Consider the following 22,135-nt stretch of genomic DNA (forward strand, 5'->3'; position numbering starts at 1 on the left):
TGTCACATGACTGAGTAATATTTAAGACAGCTAAAAAGATTCATATTGAAATTTTGGGCACCTAAGCCCTATAAATTAAATCATGCTAATACACTAATATCAGTTGTGCAAAATGTTTTTTATCTTACATTACATCCATACAAACTATCAAAGTCTATTACAACTGTTTCCATTTAGTTGTGTTTTCATTTTCTGACAATTCAAATACTGGAATTAAGCTGCATGTTTTCATACTAATCTGAAGGGACATCTGACATACATTATTGCACTTAACTTACCATTCATTGATTCCTCTTTGTTCTCATGTGGAACTGAGTTATCCATCATTTTTACTTCACCCTCTTCTTTGTTGTCCATCTCATTGCCTGTATTATTTTCATCTTCAGTATCTTCTGTGGCATACTGTTCTTCTAGTGACCTCTCAAGCGAACGCTACAGTATAAAATAAATATTTATATTACCAACACCCTCATAAACAACTGTTTGAATAGTAATTATATAGTATTTAAAAAATGTAATCATAATGTCTTCATTATGCTTCTAGTGTGAATGAAGTATATTAGTATGTTAAGAAATTCAGCATACCAAAAGAAAATGTGAATTATGCAACAAAAATTCAGTTTCACCGTGTTACACCACTCACTCACTCACTCACTCATGGAGCTGAGATGTTCCTGATACGCTGCAAACTGTGTAGCTACTCAAGAACTTCCCAGCATTTTATGGAACCTGAAAGTTCATTACCCTGTTCGTAAGAGCTCTTCACTGGTCCCTATCCTGAGCCAGATCAATCCCAACCTACCACCAAGATCCATTTTAATATAGTCCACCCACCGACATCTTGGTCTTCCTAGTGGTCTCTTTCCTTCTGGCTTTCCCACCAATATCCTATATGCATTTGTCTTTGCCCCATTCGTGCTACAAGCCCCACCAATCTCATCCACCATGACTTTATCATTCTTGGCAAAGAGTACAAGTTATGAAGCCCCCCATTATGCAGTTTTGCCAACGTCCTATCACTTTGTCTCCCTTCGATCAAAGATTCTCCTCAGCACCCCATTCCTACAGAGACAGGATAGCATAGTTGGTATAGCGACTTGCTACGGGCTGGATGACTAAGGGGTCTGAGTTTGAGTCCTAGTGGGGATTTCACTTCTCCATGTCAGCCAGACCAGCTCTGGGGTCCACTTAAACTCCTATCCAATTGGTACCAGGGGCTCTTTCCCTGGGGGTAAAGGAACAGGGGCATGAAACTGACCACTCACCTCCAGCTAGTGGATCTATACATCCAATCCCCCACATACCTTCAAAGCATAGTTCTTAATTAGCTAAGCACAGGGACAACTTTCTTAAACATGCTAAGTCTATGTTCCTCTCTTAATGTCTTGAGACTGAATTTCACACCTATACAGAACCACAGGCAAAATTATAGTTTTGTATACTCTAATTTTTACGTTTTTAGACAGTAGATGAGAAGATGAAAGATTCGGGACCAAATGGTAGCAAGCATTACCAGAATTCAGTCTCCTCTTAATTTCCTCCTGAATCTTTGGTATAGTCATTCCCAATTATCTGAACAGTGCCACATTTTTTAAACATCTGTTAGCTATCTTTATGTCATGATTTTGCACTGCATTCTGGTGATGAGACAGCAACATATCTATGTTACACCATAAAATAATTCTGCATCCCTGAACATGATGTGGACCCCATTTCTTAAGGCGGATGGAGGGATGCGACAGGACATCCATTTATACTACATTATATGTCATAATCATAAATAACAGAACAGTTCCTCTAAATCTTTATTAGATTACTAGAGCCTGTATCAAAATTAATTTGAGACCTTTAATCACTGAAATTTATAAATAATTTGTACTGAACAAAAATTCATAAAACCAGAAATTTGAACTAGAATTCATGACACAAATCCTAAACAAATGCATGCATAGCACAACAATTCTGTGTTCAACCCCTTACTGCATCTAGATTTTCTATTCATTAATGCAAGAGCTTCCAATGTAAAATCAGTTCAGTGATTCTTAGCTGAGGTGACAGCATAAAAGTAACTTTTAAGTATCTTCAAAACTGTAAAAGTAAAGAATATGCTGGGCACAAAATATGTATTTAATTTTCCTTAATTTCTGTTAACAAATGTATATCTTAGTGTAAAGCCAGAATTCGAATTTGTACACAAATATTAGTGAAATTCCCCAATATTAAATAAAAGAAATTTAACAACCCTTGAGCCACTATATGCACTGCAAGCAGCAGGAGGAAAGAGATAATGTGAAGCTAACGGGCACACTTTTGTAACTTTACTGTGAACATGGGGGGGGGGGGAACACACAAAATAACAATTACTACTGCCACCCCACCTGTGTGCAAATGTCAGTATGTTCCAAGATTCTACGATAATGAAACCATTCCTGTAATTACATTATATTAACCTTATACGACAAGAACAGCGATTCTAAATCTCTTTAAGTACTATGGTATTCTACTTTGAGCGTAAAAGATTATCATCTAGGAATACCTCTAATCGAGAGTAATGGTATTAGTAGTGAAAAATGCAATGCTTAGCCAGGTGGACCACATACATTTGCCACTGCAATAATGTGATGCATGTAAAGGTTAATTTGTTCTGATTTTCATGTGCAAATGCCCCTATATACACTTTTCAGGAGGCAAGAATATGATGTCTAAAGAATTGCATTATTATGATTTCCAACTTTCATCACCACCTCAGAAACACGTGATACAGAAAATGGAGATAGATAATGAGGATAAAGGAAAACTCTAAGAAGGATTATGATAGACTGACAACAGAATTTTGGATGAAATAAAATTGTGATTTTTAAGTTACATATGTAAGTACAATAATTTATAATATAAATAAAGGCCAAATATACTGTTTAACCTTTACTATAAAGGCATCACACAATCTGCCAGCACATGCAATGCACTGGTTCAGGAGGTCTAGTGCAATTTACAATATAAATAAAGGCCAAATATACTGTTTAACCTTTACTATAAAGGCATCACACAATCTGCCAGCACATGCAATGCACTGGTTCAGGAGGTCTAGTGCAATTTACAATATAAATAAAGGCCAAATATACTGTTTAACCTTTATCATAAGGGCATCACACAATCTGCCAGCATACGCACTGGTTCAGGAGGACTAGTGACAAATTTTTTACAATATAAATTCCATTACTTTGATGAAATGGTAAATCAGTCCTGTTCTTAACTAATTAAGTGCTACACCACAAAAAGGTATTGGGAAGTGTATGTACAGATCCACATAATCTTAACCGCAGCACTACTTACAGGTCAGTGGTGAGCTTCATGCCCTGGCCATTTCACACCCAGGGAAAAAGAGCCCCCACTACCCAGTGGATAGGAGGCTGCTTGGGCCCCAGAGCCAGTCTGGACAATGTGCTGGAGAAAAATCTTGCCCTTATTGAGACTCTAACTCTAGCCTGTACCTAGTTGCTACACTGTGTTATCCTGACTCATAAAAGTCAATTATGGCAAAGTATAAATCGATTCACCAACACCATAGTAGCAGAAGATTTAATCTGATGGATGAAGATTAAGGGTGAATTTAATTATTTCCCAGTTTCAAAACTACTAAACTAATGAAAGATCCAATATCAGAATTGACACAGAATTCCATATATAAATTGACACTGAATTATTTATAGGTTAATCCAGTTTGGGGCATATTATATTACCTCAACATTTATATGTGAATTTAAAGGCAATAGAATAAAGTCTTTAAAAGTAAGTGTAACATTATAATGAATATGCTAACCTTGTAATCATCATAGCAAAGAGGGTGATATGTTTTTCCATCTACCCTCAATGCTGAACGTAAGTGCCACTCTTCTTCGTCGTCGTGAAAAAATTGTTCAAATTTATCATGGCATACAGCACAAAATGCGTCCTCAGGATTTTCTCCAGCGCAAACACTGGGAACTTCTTGTATCTCTTTTTCTTCACCTTCCGCAGCCTGCTGGGTTTCAAACCAGCTTTTTGCTGAAAATAAAGAATTACATGCCAACATCATAATACTTTTTGATATGTAATAATGCAAGTTGATGCACGTTCCATCATTTTCTTTTAATGTATCTTCCTCTCATCTTAACAGTCATCACCTGCACAGACAAAGTGTTAAATTCTCTATCTTCAGCTGCAGCTCCTTACTGCTATGGTCAGGACTCAGTGCTGGTAGTGTGATAACATGGTTTAAGCCTAGATGTCACTGATAATAAAGAACAGAAACCAGAACGAAGAGGGTAGCAAACAACTCTAACTGATTCACGCTAGCTTCTTCTTTGCTTTATTTTCTGACCCTGAAGATGGAGGCAAACACATTCTTCCAGAAAGTGGGTTGACTTTCGATGGACTACGTGGTATACTTGCCTCCCAGAAGATAGGACTCTTTATGAAAACTATGATCTTGTGGGTTGCAGTGCAATGTGGTTTGTTTCAGAAGAGCATACTGCTTCCAACTTCAGGATCAAAGCAGGAAACAAGCATAAGCAGGCAGCAAGCTCAGCTGTTGCTTTCTTGCATGACTCACTCTTCAACCCAGAAGATGGACAGCAGTGTGTTCCTCTAAAACACTGAGCTTTCCCTGAACTGCAGTGTTACAACCCAGAAGACTCTTTAAGTGTTCTCTTTTACACAACCTACTTTCTGCTGAAATTACTGTTTAAACTGGTACTCATGACTTTTCTAATGAAGGTCACCATAAAAACTAGTTCTGTCAGTTACAGGCATTTCAGAAGTGAAGCACAAGCATGGAATGTATCATTCAACTGAAATGAAAGTGAAGTAGTCAACAGTTTGAATGATTCATTTATTAAACTACTTTTAGTTGATCTGTACCCATCACTAAGTCAGAGGCTAGGAAGCAACAGAAGCTGGATGATGTTTTTTTTAAAAGAAATCATGGCCAGCAGATTCACCAAATACCTCTATACAGAAATTTTACCATCAGCCATCACTGATCACAAATGCAAAACTTGACATTGCTGATTGCTTCATTCAATCCAATCCCCTTTTCATCAACAACAAAAGCAAACTTCTCTCCATATACCTCAACGATTCACCCGTAAGAGCACCCACCTATCCATTAACAGGCCATCTACCATGATAACAGTGAATGTTAAATGTTATTTTATTATTAATATAACCTGTTTCTGCAATATAAAAATTGTTTAACAGTGCTTAAAATACATTAATATATTTCTTGGAGGGGGGGGGAAGATAGAGGACTATGCCTCAGGACAAATGGGCAAGTGGTGCAGGTTTTTTGCACCTATTTATAGCGCATTATGTCATCCTATTTCTCTGCAATGTCTAGAATTCTTTTTTATTTTCACAGTAACTAACTATAAACATAACTTATTCATACTGGAATTATAAATGCTATTACTATTAGAAAGACGATGTATTACACAGCACATGCTGTTGACCAAGAGTACTCTCGTACCTTTGCATGTCTCAGACATTTTCATTTATTCTTATAAGGAAACTGTTTTCAATTTATGTTATATCACCCCTACTACAACTTTTTTTTTGAACGCAAATGTTGCATAAATCAAGGACTTGTAGCTTGCTATGTTACCACTTTCCATGAACAACACACCATTAAGATATATTGGGAGCATGGAGAGGCTCTAAGCTGAATAAAAACGCCTATTTTTTTTTTGGCTTCATGACCTGGAAACCTTCACCCCATCCTCAAATCCATTAGATACAAATTGCATATCATACCTCTTTCCTCAGTGTCTTCAATTTCTTCAAACCGGATCCAATCTGAGGCATGATAATACCACTCTCTACTCCGAGCTTTGCGAGTATTGTCCTTGTTACGCCTGTTTTGCCGGAAATGCCAATCTAAATGTTGGCGGTACTTCATAATCTGTTCCGGAGGGAAACGTATCCCACAGGAACTACACTGAATACCAGAGTACAGGACAGCCACTGCACCGGGACGACGTCTAGAAGTAAGACAATGATAACAACAGAGTTAATAATAATAATACAAAACCAATCAAGAAAGCAGAATTCAGAATCTGATGCTTATAACAATTTAAGTCTACGGCATATCAGTCATTCAGCAACATAACTGTTTCAAAATGAGGACTTAAGAAGTTTAAATGGCAAATACTTACAATTTCAATGTTTCAGGCTGCCCGAAGTCAACGGTCTTTATAGACTTTGCTTCTTCCTCCTTTTTACTATCTGCATCAGATTTTGCGGCCTGTGGAATAATTCCCGCTGCCACCAGCCTCTGAAATAGCTCAGTTGCATTAATTTCAGCAGGAGGGAATGGGATGTTGCTTAGCCCAGCACCATGTAACTGTGCCTCTGGAACACCTATCACAGAAACATTTCAAATTACCACAAACCGACTGTCAGCACAGTAACAACTGTGTCACAGGGTGGTGTGACCATGTTGCTGTACATACCAGGTACGGAGTCTGGAACCTGAGGGGGCAGTTCCTGGGAACCTGACTGACAATCTTGAGAGCTCTGTTCCACCCGGTAACCAAAACCTGATGCTGGTGCCATCATAGTTGGCATCAAGCTCATCAATATTTCAAGATAAAGAAAGCAATCTTCTGGGATGTGGCGCCATGCAGATATTGTGTTAACCAATGTTTCAGAGCACATGCTCATGGTTTCCTCTTCCAAAAGTTGGTTAACACAATATCTACATGGCACCACATCCCAGAAGACGGCTTTCTTCACAGTCACCGCTGTGAAAACATCAAATCTTATATAATATTTCAAGATGCCCTATGTATGGGGAAGAATTGTCATCCAAATTATAAATTCCTATTAAATAAGCACTATAATGATAAATGTTCCCCATCTCGTGTATTCATCTGTATGGATTCTTAACATCTGAGAAAAAATCAAAGATGTGAATGACATGAAAATTATTTATGATAGGTTGGTATGTGCAATTTCTTGCATAGGCAGAAGTGTCTGATTATGATATTTTCAGAATGAAAAGAATGCAAGACATATGCCAGTAAATAAGATAAATTACAAGATGAACACACCAATGATAGATTATTATTTAAAGATGGTTTGTTTCTTTGGTTATTTGATGCTGCTGATCAGTATATATAGAAACTATGTACTTCTGAATGTAGGAGGGGTAGTACAATGATACACTGATTTATATGACTGAATAACTTAATAAAATGATCTCCCACATGATACACCAACACAATTCACAGTAACTTTGATGCACTGAAACAGTCAACTTACGTGGTCTATGTTTTTGTTGTTGAATAGGAACAGGTCCTTTCACTGCATTATCTCTATGGAAGTGTCCTGCTGAGTTTGTTGCATGTTTAGTCTCATGAGGTAAATCTCGGCCCCTGTTTGCACCAAACTGTTTTCTCAGACCTCGTCTGCCTAAACTGCCAGTAGCTCCTGAAGAACACAAATACAGTGATTTTTCATTATTTATCTGTAGTTTATTTAACACTTCGCGGACCAGTGATTTAAATATTTAAATCACCCTGGGGACTGGCATTTTTAAACATACGTACTACCCTAACTTGTGCACTGTTCACTTTAAAAATTAATATAAAATCTCCTAATTAATTTTTTGAACTAAAATTTTTGGAGAACACTTACCAATGCTTCTAGAAGTGCTTGAGGGTGTGATATTTCTGGAAACTTTCCCCTTTGTGAAGTGGCATTACACAGAACTTGCAAATGTAGACATACTCCTTTTTTTGTGAACTGTGCAAACATGGCATTGCCTAGAAGTATTCTTCCCCTTGGAATGTTCACTCTTCACAATTTTCATGAGGGTATTTTTCCGCATTTCACTCAAGAGTCGCCCTTGGGGATCCACATGAGGCCTTCGTGGGGTGGGAGTTGTTGGCCCCAGTCATACTAAATCTTTGTGTGACCCTGGTTCTGCCGCCACCATCTGCACTGTAGCCCAGGCCTTTGCCACATTCATCAGAAATGCTTTGTATTCCAAATTTGAATCAGAGTTTAGATTTTTTGCTGTCCCCGCAATGTTACTACGTGCAATGTTATTACCCGCATTATCGTCGGAGCTACCGTCACTTTTACTGTCTGTGGCCACAATTCTTTGTTGTCCCCTGTCACTGTCGCTGTCTGAATGACAATTAATCCATTATTATGCGTCTCACAAGGCAGGTCAGCTAGGTCATCGAAGGAGAATTTGTCCTTGATCCATTCTCCCCATAAGCTACTGGCTGATACACACAGCTTGAAGAAGGCAAAGCATTTTCCTTTATAGTCAGTTAAGTAAACAGCGAGGTCAGGTTACTGCCTGCTAACTAAACATTCCAGAGTCTTATCACGCATCTGCAGGCGGTTGCGTGCAATGTAGGTGGCGCCAGAGTGAGGTATAGTGTGTTGCAACTTATTGTGTTCTAAAAACCTGTTAACACGTGAACGATCTGCCATGTTTAAAAGCGAAAAACCTTTTAAAGGGTGCGTGGTCCGCAAAGTGTTAACTACACTGTCAGTGACTTGGACTATATGATGTTGAATGATTGGATGACAGTAAATAATGAATTGTGGAAGGAAGTTACCATGCCATAATTTAAAGTAATATCAATCACTGGTCTAGAGTGACTGAATAAAATCATGACAAACCTCAGTTGGGATCAAGTCTGTTAACATTTGAGCAAAATCTGCTCAGTGAAAATATAATGAATTTTCATTATTACAACAGCTAGCAAAAGAATTCATTTTGGAAAAGTTACCAAGCAGCCATGAGAGCAAGAAAACATGTGAAATCTTAATAACTTTTGCACAATAAGAGTATTTAGACTAACAACAGCACATAAGGATGTGTTCCTAGATTAGCACAAAACAAGTACTTACCCACAACAGGTAATACAGGCTCATATCCTTGTGAGAATCTGCTGGATGCATCAAGAGAATCTTCTCTACCAAAGGTTAACGTTTTACTGTTTTCAGTCTTCGGCCGAGGATGTGATGGCAAGTGACCACCTTCCATATTAACAATGCTGACATATCCAGGCCTGATACCACGCGGTAACACGGTGAAACATATAAAGTGCTTCTTGCCATGAACAATAATGGGTTTTGGAAGTCCACCAAATTCAACTTCGATAGGCTGTCCATTAATTAACACAGTCGACAAAGCTTCGACAAAATGAAGTACGTGGGGTTCATTCTCAATGTCAAATCTGAAAACACAACAACAAAAAAATGCTAGTTGGTTAGTGTATAAAAGCATGCACAAAACCACTGCATTTATTTGCATACTTTATGTACTGCATCCCAGAGCTCTTAAATTACTGGGTTTTTGGACTTTGTCCAAACATTCGTCAGAACCCTTTATGATGTATAAGAATTCTTGAGTTTTAGAACTGGGGTATTTGAACTATGTGTGAAACTTTCCAAGAACGTTAAATTTATGGGAAACATTATGCCGAGCTTAAGAAATGTAATTAACACAATGACAAAGTTACTGTTTCACAACCATCACTTAAATTGTACGAAGCTTACAGATTAACCGCAAAAAAATTAAGGACCACATGCTGAATGACAATAACACATACAATGAAGAAAGCAGTCTTCTGGGATTTGGCACCGTGTATATGTGGTGTTAACCGACGTTTCGGAGGAACGTATCGCCTCCATCTTCAGGGTAGAAGAAAAAATATAAGAAATCTGCAAGCAAAGAGACCGTAAAAACCGGTAAATGCAGATTGCTTGCAGATTTCTTATATCTTTTCTTCTACCCTGAAGATGGAGGCGATACATTCCTCCGAAACGTCGGTTAACACCACATATACACAGTGCCAAATCCCAGAAGACTGCTTTCTTCATAGTCACCGCCGTGAAAGCCTCAAATCTTACAACACATACAACATTTTATTATTTTAAGAAATAATACATTTTCACAACAGTTGCATTCATAATCTTGGAAAAGGGAATAAGAAATTAATGTACTTTGACATAAATAAGGAATGCATACTTAATAAGATAACACAAATTAAAAAGTAAACAGAGTATTTAATAATTTTGTATCCCTAGCCCTTCAGGAAGTGACTATTTTACTTATACCAACAATTTTTCAGATTTCAAATTTTGGATTATCTAGGAAGTGGAGGCCTGCCTGTCTGCTCCACCCCCCCTCTTCCCCTCCATCATTCAACGATTACCTAAATTTTCATAACAGGTCAAACCGATTCTTTTCTCAAATATCAAACTCAGTTTGTATGTTTGCTTGTTATGTTGAGGGAATGTATCATCATGGTGGAAAAATATGCGAGCAAGGAACCAGCGTCTTAGACGGATCCACATCCCAGATGATGGCATTCTTCAGTCATTGCTGTGAAAACATCAAATCCTACATAGAACACTTCTTACTTTTCTTGATGAAAAGATTATGAATGCCCAGGAATTATTACTAACTGAGAAGGATCTAGATACACCATCCCTGTATTTTGTCAAATGTAAGGAAAATGTGATGCCAAGCAATCTCAATAGTGTCTTTTGATAAGAGTTTGTTGTGCCAATAATATAATGAAACAAAATGTTAAATGACAATCAAATGTATCTAATTTATTTCATTATCAGACATATTTATATGGTGACTTCACGTTTTATTACGTCTATTTGAAACAAATTTATAATTTGATGTATTCATTTGATTTGCACGTACGTAAACTACACGACTAATAATAAGAACATAAAATCAAGAGAAGTAAACGACATCTCCCACCATCAGGAGGAAAACAACATGACCCAATGTCAGCTCACGATATTTTAACATAATAACTAATTTTTTACATGCAAAAGAAAATTTTAATACAATTTTAAATACATTGGGAGGCTAATGTATGAAAAAGTGAATATCATATCGCGTGCAGTGGAAAATCCCAGTCAGAATACCAAGCAAATACGCTTAAAAGAAACAGCATCATACGTAAGTCTACTCTTCAAGAAGCGCCGTCATGAATGCCTGGGACAAACACCAAAACCCACCGTGATAATAACAAAATTTATATAGTGAGCATTATTCATAGCTTAAGTGCATATGGTTAAAACATCTTATGTGACAGTGTTGACAGTGACAGACTGAAGTGTTGTAAACTTGTATGTCACACCGGACTGTAAATTATCCACTCTGTGATGTATTCACTTAGAATGGACTGAATCACTAATAACACATCCCCCTACAAGTAACCTGAAATTAATTTCTATTTATTTATTTTAAATGTGCAACATAAAGCACTTACCTTTGTGGTTTGGCATCCAAGAACACTGGTACCATAGTTTGGGCATCAATGATTAAATTGATCTTGCCAGCAACCAGATCTGTCCGCTTCAACAGGCCAATTTTAACTTGAGGAGGTGGACCCTCCAACCTGACAACATGCATCTTCCCATCAATTTCAATCGTAACTGGAGGACCACCAAAGAAACATTCATACCACTTGCCATCAACATAGAGTTCACGAGTTGGTGCACCAAGTCGTATCCTGTGGATGAAAACATTAGGTGACCTTAAATACAATCAACCACTTTTTAGGTTGTATATGTATGTATAACTATGAGGGGGAAGGGAGAAAAACTCTTTCACACACACACTGAAGGTATGGGAAATTTCCAGTACAACAGGGATTGTGGTTATATTTCAATTCAGATATAACAGCTCATTTAAACCTGCTTCTATAATTCTGGTGGCAATATTATAACTGAGGGAAATGTCTGCAATATACAATATTAAAATTTGGTACTGTAACCACATACCATGGAAAACAATACCTACAATAACAAAGACTTTAATAAAAGCAACAATGAACATGTTAATTACTGACCTGTGCATACTTCCATCAATGATAAACTCTCTGTATGTATCATTCAAAGAACAGAGTATAGACTCTCTCTCATCAAATGTGACTGTTCGTGCACCTCCCTGGAAACCAATTTCTCGTGGATCATCCCACGCTAGCATCACTACAGCGGTGTCACCGTAGAAACGTATTTCCCTAGGCACACCACCTATATTAATAGTCCTCATTCTATCCTGTGCTATGAGCTTGAGAATCATAGGATCTGCTGGTGGAAGTTCATCATTTCCATGTGCCTGCTGCTGCTGCTGCAGCAAAGACGGAGCAGGTCTCCGAAATCTCTTATCCGAACGGCCATTAAAAGGTGACTCGAGCCTAAAAACAAAGACAAATACTGGTGAGAAACTTCAGTTCATGTACAGGGGATGGACAAAAATAAGGAAACACCTCATGAAATGCATGCCTGAATTGAAGTGTTTATTTTTTCGATGTTTGTAGGTCACGCTTTCATATCTGCCCAACACCACTACCTGTACAACCTCCGCAATATGTTGCAAGCCTCATTTGTTCTCAAGACAGTGTTCTGTGCAATTTTTTGTGCATCAAGTCAGAGCTAACAGAACTCGAACGCGGGCAGATAGTTGGGGCCCATATGGTGGGTGCTTCTGTAATCAAGGTAGCCGAGGTTTTTGGTGTTTCGCGAGGCACAGTATCCAAGATTATGACCGCATACAGGAGGACTGAAAAACCACATCCGATAAACACCAACGTGGACGGAAATGTGTGTTGAGTGATCGAGAGACGAACATTGTGTAGGATTGTGACGAAAAATAAGAAGACTACAGCTGCAAAAGTGACTGGTGAGCTGAATGTCACGCTCACAAACCCTGTCAGCACCAAAACAATAGGAAGGGAACTCCACAAGCGGGGTATTTCTGGACGAGCTGCAATTCCAAAGCCACTCATCAGTGATCAAAATGCCACTAAGAGGACAATGTGGTGCTGAAGTCATAAAACCTGGACTATGAAGCAATGGAAGACGGTCATTTGGTCGGATGAGTCCACCTTCACACTGTTTCCGACTTCTGGCAGAGTTTACGTCTGCAGAACGCCATCCCAAGCTTACGATCCAGACTGTTTGCTGCCATGAGTGAAACATGGAGACCATTTTTGGCGACCAGGTCCATCCCATGGTGCAAACTTTGTTCCCTAATGGTGATGCCATTTACCAAGCCAACAATGCCTGTGTTCACATAGCTCACATCATCCAGGACTGGTTTTCTGAGAACGAAGATGAAGTGTAACATCTGCCATGGCCCCCACAATCGCCAGATATCAATATTATTGAGCCTTTGTGGTCTGTTTTGGAGAGCAATCTGCATGCGCGCTATCCACCTCCATCAGGGGAGTGGGAGTATAACTCCACCTTTCTTGCTCTCAGCACTAGATGGAGGAGAGTGGTCAGCTCCATGCACCTGCCACTTTACCCCTGCCCCCCCCCCAAGGGAAAGAGCCCTGGTACCCATTGGGTAGGAGAAAGAGTGGGCCCCACAGATGGTCTGGATGCTGTGGAGAAGATAAAAATTCTGCACCACTGGGAATCAAACCCCGACTGTCCAGCTCATAATAGTCCACTGCTACACAGACTCCTACAAAGTACTTATATCATAAATAAAGTTTTAAATCAAGGACTTTCGTACTTTCCTAAGTAACAATGATATTAATGTTGGGTCTCTAAACAATTTCTGATTGATAACTTACTATGACAGACAAACATACAGTTGTCCCTGCACTTCATTATCTAAGGACCATGCCATGATGACATATGGGGGAGTGGAGGCATAGCTTCACCATTCTTAATCTCAGCGCTAAATGGAGGTGAGTGGTGAGCGTCATGCTCCAAGTGCTTTACCGCCAGTACTCACCAGAGAGGAGGCTGGGTTGGCCCCATTGCCAGTCTAGATGCTGCAGAGTAGAGTAAAATTCCCTGCCCCTGATTGGAATCAAACCCTGGCCACTGAGTCCACAGCCTGTTGCTATACAAAATCAGCTGGTCTGCAGAAATCTCACAGATCAGAGCTACCTAAAATTTATCCTTTCCAGCACAGCAATTTTGCTTGGGAGAAATGAGAAAAGCATACAAAGTTTTAGTTAGAAACTGCAGAGAAAAGATCACCTGGGAGACCTAGGCATCGGTGAGAAGAAAACATTAAATTGGATCTTAAAGAAGTAGAATATGAAGATGGGGACTGGATTCATCTGGCTCAGGAGAAGGATCAGTGAACATAGCAATAAATCTTATTAAGAGTTCCATAAAAAGTAGGTCATTTTTTGATCAGTTAAATAACTTCTAGGTTTTCCTGTATGTATAATAGTTAATTTACAAAGATGGCATGCCACTAGGCTATCACTCTTTAACATTCTGAGATGAGGCAGACGATGAAAACAGTTCAGTCTCTCAAAAACAATTAAGTTACAATTTATGACACGCTTCCATTTTAAGGACTACGCACAACCTGGTGCTTTTGCTATTAACAGTCATGTCAGCGAACTATGCATATCTGACATAGAAACCTGTGGCCTCCATCTTCTATACTGAAAGTTAACTTACCTCCCTATATCACCTTCAAAAGGTGTACGACTCTGAAACTGTGGTCTCTTCCGTTTAACTCCACCAAAACTGTCAACTGGTTGAAATTCTGGCCCTGAAGTTTGGTGAAAGGGGATGCCGTGTCCTTGACTTGGGCCTGGATTAAGCATACGAACACGAGTGCCAAGGTAACCTTGAGTTAAGGGTGCTGAGTTTGCACTATGTGCACTGCCTATCCATGGATTAGAGGCATAGTCCCAATGACCAGACCTCATGTGAGGACGTCCAGCATCATTCCATTGTGATGGTCCAGGCTGAAATCTGCCTGGCATGGAGAGCTCAGAAGACAATGGCAATGAAGGTGTAAGATTTCTACGCTTATGATGTACTGGCAATCTCTCATCGATGTCTCCAAACCTGGCATCTATAGAGGAACCACCTGCAAGAAAATAATGGCATATAAATTTCACAGTTTGAAATCATCCACATTAACAACTTCTGTGGCATCAACCTACAATCATTCCACCTGTTCACAGGAGGAGGAATGTTTACGTACTTGGCTTGTGGCCAACCTCACTGGAATCACTACAAGGACTAAATTCCGCACTCGTCACCTATAATCAAACTCATCATCAACAATCAATGTTTCTCTGGCATTCTAGGTAGACAAGCACACTGATCATTTTTTAATTCTTACCAGCGTGTGGAAACATAGTTATTTGGTTTACATTCTTCAGACTTTTGCTTTATTTCATCATTACACATCTTGGAAATATGCAATGAGATAAATATGTCCTCAAACTTAAAGACAACTTCTAACACAAGCAAAAATATAAATAAGGTGACAATGTTAATCATCCCAATCCTCAATATATACTGTGAAGACCTCAATAAAATAAACTGGTAACTGGTTATACCTAACGCAGTTCATGTTACAAATGGCCTCATATCCTCTTCAACTGCAGTGCTGAGGGACCGATGCTTTTCTCCAGTATCATCTAATGGGAACACAAAATTCACGATCATTATCATCAACAACTTTATGTGCAGTATGTACTTGCAACAGACTCTTTCACTGATCGTTTCACCAGTATTCTACCAGAAATAAACAACTTTTCTCAAATTGTATGCAGTTCTATATAGGTTCCTGCTAAGTTACAAGGAAAATAGACCTTAGTATTTGTCTCAATACAGGAGATCCTCTGAAAATCTGGACCTAAAAACTTTATCACACCCCGCACCCTTTCAAATAAGCTTCAGGAACTTATGGCCTGAAATAAAGCAATTATTTGCAGAATGTTCACACCCTACAAGATATGGAAAATGGAAAAATGTGGGTATGATTATACTCCAATGCAACATTTTTGATGTGAATGCACTGATACTTTCACACTCATTAGAGAATTAAACTAAAACTCAGAAAAGTAAATTATATGTCAATCTGTTCAAGCTTACCTGGCAACTTGTGATAAAGAAGTGGTCGTCCAAGTTTATCAAACTTTCCAGTACTTCTGTGAAAATTTGACAATCCTCTGTCCCTGGGATTTCCATAGATCATGTCTCTTTCTCTCAGTTGCGAACTGGACCCTACAGCCGAACTACGTGATTTTTGTAGATCAAGTTCGTCACGACCAGAACAACCCATGGGGCCCAGTGGAGATTTATATGTATCTGGTTTCTTCTCCTTATATTTTGCCCAACCTCGAGACTTTAGTTCATGTTCAATATTCTGTTTACCATCGTCTTCACTAATGGATTTGCATTCATCCGTGCGGACTTCAGACTCCTCACTTTCTCTCTCAGGTGATGGCTGCTTTAAAGATGAAGCAGTGTTCGCTGAACTATCCTGAGACGATGCTGATGTTGGAATAGGTGGAGACTGTGATGGAGGTACATTCTCCATGACAACTGGTGCCTTGCGAGGTAAATGTTGAAGATCAACATCTTCATTTCTAAACAATCTGAAAATGAACCAGATGAATGCTAAATTATTAACATGAACTTTAAACGTTCCACCAGAAAAGTATTGAGAGCATTTGGTATACTTCTAGAATACTTGCATTATAATGATTCATATATGGGAACTGATGAAATATGACTGCTTGCCTGATGTTTTTGACTCAACAAAGCAGTAGGCAGAACTTCATGACAGTCACATATCAATGAATCACAGGGCCCATTTCTCTAGGATATGAGACTCTCTGAGAAGATATATGACACTGTGGTTTGAAAAAGTGTGTACTGTAACTATATATACCATGGCATATTAACTAATCATAAAAATTTCCTGAGTATCCTAAATTCAATTAAAATGTCATACATTTCTGAAACTGAGTAAGAAACATATGTGGCAATGCAATGTACACGTACTTAATCTTAAGGCACCAGCTGAATAAAAATGATCTGAATCACTGTGCCAAAATCCACATTATCATTAATAACTTCTCCAGTATATGATTCTCTAAAGGTTTGTGACACTTTCTGTTCATAAACACTATGCTAAATGCTGTTTCAGAAGCTGGATCTTCTTCCACCGTCAGGTGTAAGTGGGGAAAAGGATCTTACCCAGTTTAGCCTGTTAGGAATTAGGCTCAACCAGCAGGCAAAGTGACTGTTGTCTAAAACCAATAATTTCCGCCTAGCTCATAATGATGTAAGTATTCAGATCTGCCCTCTAAAGTGCCTCATGCCTTCTCATGGCATGCCATTTTCACTAAAATGCCTCTGGGACAATGTTACTACTGACAGGTTTTCAACTGTTCCTTTCAGTCCTAACAGGCATATTAAGGGATAGTACTTTAAATTTGGCCATGATCACCTCCTTCCACATCCTTTCCAATTCATTACTATCATCCAAATATCTGACACTATATCCAATACAGAGAGTGGCTCAAAAGTCAGTTAACCTAAAACATTCTCTTCTATTACTGGGAAGGTTCAGATTTAAACCTGCCAGTCAATTTGCAGAACAGTATCACAATGTTGTGAGTCATACACTAAACAAGGAGGACCTTATTTCAAAAAAATTATGTAAATTCACTCAGTAATATGAAGAAATTTCTAATATGCTTTAGGGCACATTTTACTAACCAGTTTGGTTTTGCGTCACACTGTTTATGGTGCAGCATGAGATACTGATACCATTATTAAATAAACTTTAAAGAAACAAACATGTTCAGATGCTAATTAACTTACTCATCAAATACTTCTGCTTTTGTTTTCTTTGGCGGTGGCTGCTCTCCTATTTCCGTGGATGAACGTTTCCTGCTAGGTGACCCAGGAAGTTGACACAAATCCACATCCTGATTTGCAGCTTCTACAAGTCGTTCTGGAATGATAATTATACCGATTATAAAACTGATTAAATATTATTTCAGAACACAGGCAGACCAACGAGGAAAAACCTGCTCTGAAAACAGTGCCACTTTACATCATTATCCTGCTACCACAGCTGTTCAAGGTACATACATAGTTCCCTGCAGCTGTGTCAGAATTGTTTCTATAGATATGTTAATTTGACATGGTAAAATAAATAAAAGCTTTAACAATTTATATATTCTTTTATGTCTTCGTCAACAGAAGACATGTTTTTACCTCATAAACAATGCAAAACTGTATCCTCTGTTGATGTAGACATAAAACCTGTTTCAATCTATTTATTCTGTCTTATTACCATACCAAGTTACAAGACTTCTTGAAACAAATCTGACACAGTGAATGCTAAACTACAAATGCACATCTGATGACTGTATACATCAACACAGGATATATACGTTTACCTGCTTTACCAGGTAATATGTACCTTGTATTCATGTAGACGGAAAACATTATATGAACTGCATTAATTAAAATACCAGAAAATGATATAATTAAAAACATATTAATCAATGAATACAAATTTGCTTAGAAGAAAATTCTGAAGTATAAAACTAACTACAGTTAATGAGGAATTACTGAAAGTGTAATTGAAATTTAAGAAAATTACTTCACAATAACAGTTATCTGCAATAATAAAAAAATCCAATGACATAAATGGTTGGATTACAATTAAAAAGAAAACTAATAGGAAATGCATAATTTAATGCAAAAATTAAGTTTATTTTTAAATTTGATTTTATAACTAAGACTGTGAATAAGTCCTTCATAAACATTCTAATCCTAGTAACTGATACCAAATGAAGAAAAGTGTGTTTATGTCATATTTCTCTAATCAGTTCAAACAAATCAAAACCTATTCAACTGGCATTAAAAAAATGTGATTCCAACTTATTACTTTATTCTTGGGGGTAATGGGTGGCCACTGCATAACGCTGACAAACCTACTGCCTGCCATCTATGAGCAGATTTCCAATGGCAGCATGGGGCAAGCAAAATTAAGAAATATTAATCTACTGAAGCCAAACTTTCAACTGTGTTATTTTGTAACAATCATCATGGCACAACAGTTGTGTAACGTGTATAAAAGGAAAAAATGCAGAACTCTATCTAAATTGTGCTTCATTAAGATAGCGTTCCGCCACATTTCCAAATAAAATAAACTGCTGAAATAAGATCTAAATCCAGTTATATGTCATACAATGAAGTTCTGGTTGGATGAAAAATGCTTTTCTATAAAATGGATATAAAAACTGTGTATTTTTCCTGTCTTTCTTGGCAAGAAACCACAACAAACACCACTGTTAGACAAATCTGTGTATTGTCATGGTCATCACCTCACAGGGACTGAGCTTCTCATCAGGGAGGAGGGGGTGGGGTTGTAGATTTAATATCAAAATAAATGAAAATATGGCCAAAATGGTCAGCTGATCTGACAATCAATACACCATATCAACTAAGTAACTAATGACTTATAAGACATATCTCAAGCCTGTCAATACACATCTCAAAGTTCAAATTATATCCTTATTTTCATAAATAAGCTGGGATAGCGCAGTCAGTATAGCAACTGGCTACAGACTGCACAGCTGAGGGGTCAGAGTTCAAGTCCTGGTAGTGGCAAGATTTTTCTTCTCTGCACATCGCCCAGACTAGCACCGGGGCCCACCCAGCCAGCTATCCAATTGGTACAGGGGGCTCTTTTTTTTGGGGTAAAGCAGTCAAGGTGTGAAGCTGACCACTCAACTCTAACTACAGCTGAGTTCAAGAATATGTAGATATATATACGGCCACTCCTAAACGTGTCTTCATGGCATAGTGCTTAACTAGTTGAGCACAGAGAGAACTTCGCCTTTTTTTAAATCTTACTCATTTTCATAACAATGGTAATACTGTAATAATAAAATATCTTTAATGGATATAGCCAAAAGTAAGACAAGGTGCTTGCTACAGTAATAGCAAGTATTAAAAAGTGATCAGCTCATTTAGCACAAGTCTGTGGCAGCATAAATTAATTTGCCTAAAATATGAATGAATATTTATATTAAATCTGCACAAGTGAAAAAGTTTTACATTTATTTTGTTTTTTAGCTGGCCCATGTCTGCCAGTATGGATTTTTAAATATTTGACTTTGTTCAGTCACTGAAATAAGGATAATTGTATGAGGTGTGAAGGGCATATAATGGATATGAACATAGCACTACGAGTATTATAGCCTTCATAGAAGCACTCCTTTTCTTCAAATAAAATAGTCTACTTAAATGCAGTCCAACAAACCAAGGGAAAAAAAGTAACAAATTTATCTCACAAAGTTCTGGGGGATGATGATGATAACAATAATCAACTCTGATTCTCCACCTATCTTGCACAGATCTAAGATAACTAAAAAGTTTATATTGTTCTTCAACTGAAGTAAAGATCCTAAATAGTCACAATAACCCACTCTCACATTTTCTTAGCAATTTTTTCCTGCTTCTCTGTAAATAACAAACACTGTCAGAACTCCAACAGCTTGGCAGACGTACTATGTCATCTTCTGCTGATATGCAAGGAAAACCTAACACACATTGCATAACACATTTCATAAATAGGGCATGACAAGAACTAAATACAAGTATATAAATTGCTTCTGTTGTGACTGATTTGAATATAAATAATTTGTTTTCTAAGCTGGGATAGCTCAATCAGTACAGCAACTGGATGAACAACCAAGGTTTGACTACCAGTATGGGGCAAGGGATTTTTCTCTTCTCCACAGCATCAAGACCGATTCTGGAGTCCACTCAGCCTCCTATCCAGGTATTCTCCACACCTTCCAAGGGGGGGGGGGAAGAGACCAGGACATGAAGCTGACCGCTCACCTCTATCTAGTGCCGAGGTCAAGAATGGTGCAGCTATACCTTGAATCCCTCAGATGTCTTCATGGTAAAACATTTAATTGACTTGGCACAGGGACAACTTTACTTTTACAGTGTATTTATTTTAACCACTTCATCACTGGAAAGTTAATTTGAAAATTAGTTTGAAATCCCTTGCAATAATCTGACAGAATGAACATGAACATTTTTACTCCTCATATTCTTGTTCACAAAATATATTTCATAATAGAAAGTTCCCGCCTGACTGGATGATACAGTTAAAACTCATATTGAAGAAACTTCTTTTGAAAGATTTCCCACACAGAATTTTATAAGAGTTTAAAACTGAAAAACAAATGTGAAAAAAGAAAGGAATGTTGTGTGGAAAAAAAGAGATGTGGATAAACAGAAAGAAATCCAATGCATAAACAAACAGATCACAGATAAACTGTGCTCATGAGTGGTTCCACATGCTGATATAAAAACAACAGATGTCTTAAAATGCTTCTGCCTGATTCAGCATACTTTACACATTCAAATTATATATAAATTAAGTTGGATTTCATGCACTCAACAGTATGAGTACAATATTCTGGGGTGTAATGCTGTGAAGTCCATGAGTACACAGACATTCTGAAAGGACATAGCCTCCACCTTCAGGATGAAAAGTAGGCCAAGCAAGAAGCAGGTGGCAAGCAAAGTGCTTAGCTTGCTGTCTACCTGCTTGGATTATTCTTCATCTCTGAAGATGAAGACACTATGTTCCTCTGAACTCATACTGAAGGGCAGAGCTTGCTGCATACTTCATGTTGGTTTCTTGGTTAGCTTCAACCCTGAAGATGGAGATGCCACATTCATCTAAAACGTCATGTGACTTCCAACAGACTACATGGCGTTTTCCCCAAATGATAAAACTCTTCAATATCATTGCTGTGAATACCTCCAATCCCTCCAATCCAATTTCTCTTCCTATCTTATATCCCAGCACAAGTCCTCCGTATTCTTCAAATGCCAATAATGCACATATTTTTAAAAAAAATTCTTTATTTGAAACTGGCAGATGAATAAAGAGCATAAGGATGTATTATTTATTTATGATATTAAACTGCAGATACTATTTGCAGTATTTTATATAATATTTTACTACACTGGTGGAAACAAATATTGGATATTTTGTTCACATTGCAAACTTTCACAATTAGCTTAGCTACCAAGTGACAAAACTGTATCACATTATCTCTTCTCTTGATATTCCAGACTTCTCCGTGAAAGAGTTCATAATGGGAAGGAAATACGTGATTTCTTTTTAACATTACTACGTATCTCATTTTGGTTCCTGAGCTTTCGTACTTCTATGCATACCAGATTTTCCTGTGCACAATTATGCAACTGAGTAATGTGCAATATTATACCTTTCTGCAGAGCTTCAATTTATTTGCATACAATTACTCAACACTGG

The 22,135-nt window shown here is 37.9% G+C and overlaps 2 protein-coding genes across 2 annotated transcripts in view; both read right to left on the bottom strand.

Annotated features, from left to right (window-relative positions):
• Positions 1–15,207, bottom strand: part of LOC111871562 — a 17,631-nt gene extending 2,424 nt beyond the window's left edge. Inside the window, exons 1-10 of the mRNA XM_023864764.1 lie at positions 15,171–15,207; positions 14,464–14,881; positions 11,880–12,227; positions 11,298–11,540; positions 8,908–9,236; positions 7,300–7,467; positions 6,192–6,396; positions 5,791–6,017; positions 3,821–4,044; positions 279–432 (exon numbers count right to left, since the gene is read on the bottom strand). Coding sequence (XP_023720532.1) covers positions 279–432; positions 3,821–4,044; positions 5,791–6,017; positions 6,192–6,396; positions 7,300–7,467; positions 8,908–9,236; positions 11,298–11,540; positions 11,880–12,227; positions 14,464–14,881; positions 15,171–15,207 — 2,353 coding nt within the window. The remainder of the gene's footprint in view (positions 1–278; positions 433–3,820; positions 4,045–5,790; positions 6,018–6,191; positions 6,397–7,299; positions 7,468–8,907; positions 9,237–11,297; positions 11,541–11,879; positions 12,228–14,463; positions 14,882–15,170) is intronic.
• LOC111871566 overlaps positions 14,796–22,135 on the bottom strand; it is a 14,446-nt gene continuing 7,106 nt past the window's right edge. The window contains exons 3-6 of the mRNA XM_023864768.1: positions 17,638–17,770; positions 15,898–16,403; positions 15,360–15,440; positions 14,796–14,881 (exon numbers count right to left, since the gene is read on the bottom strand). Of these exons, the coding sequence (XP_023720536.1) occupies positions 15,370–15,440; positions 15,898–16,403; positions 17,638–17,770 (710 nt within the window). The 3' untranslated portion in view covers positions 14,796–14,881; positions 15,360–15,369. The remainder of the gene's footprint in view (positions 14,882–15,359; positions 15,441–15,897; positions 16,404–17,637; positions 17,771–22,135) is intronic.

Source organism: Cryptotermes secundus, unplaced genomic scaffold, assembly GCF_002891405.2.
Source record: "Cryptotermes secundus unplaced genomic scaffold, Csec_1.0 scaffold1373, whole genome shotgun sequence".
NCBI lineage: Eukaryota > Metazoa > Arthropoda > Insecta > Blattodea > Kalotermitidae > Cryptotermes > Cryptotermes secundus.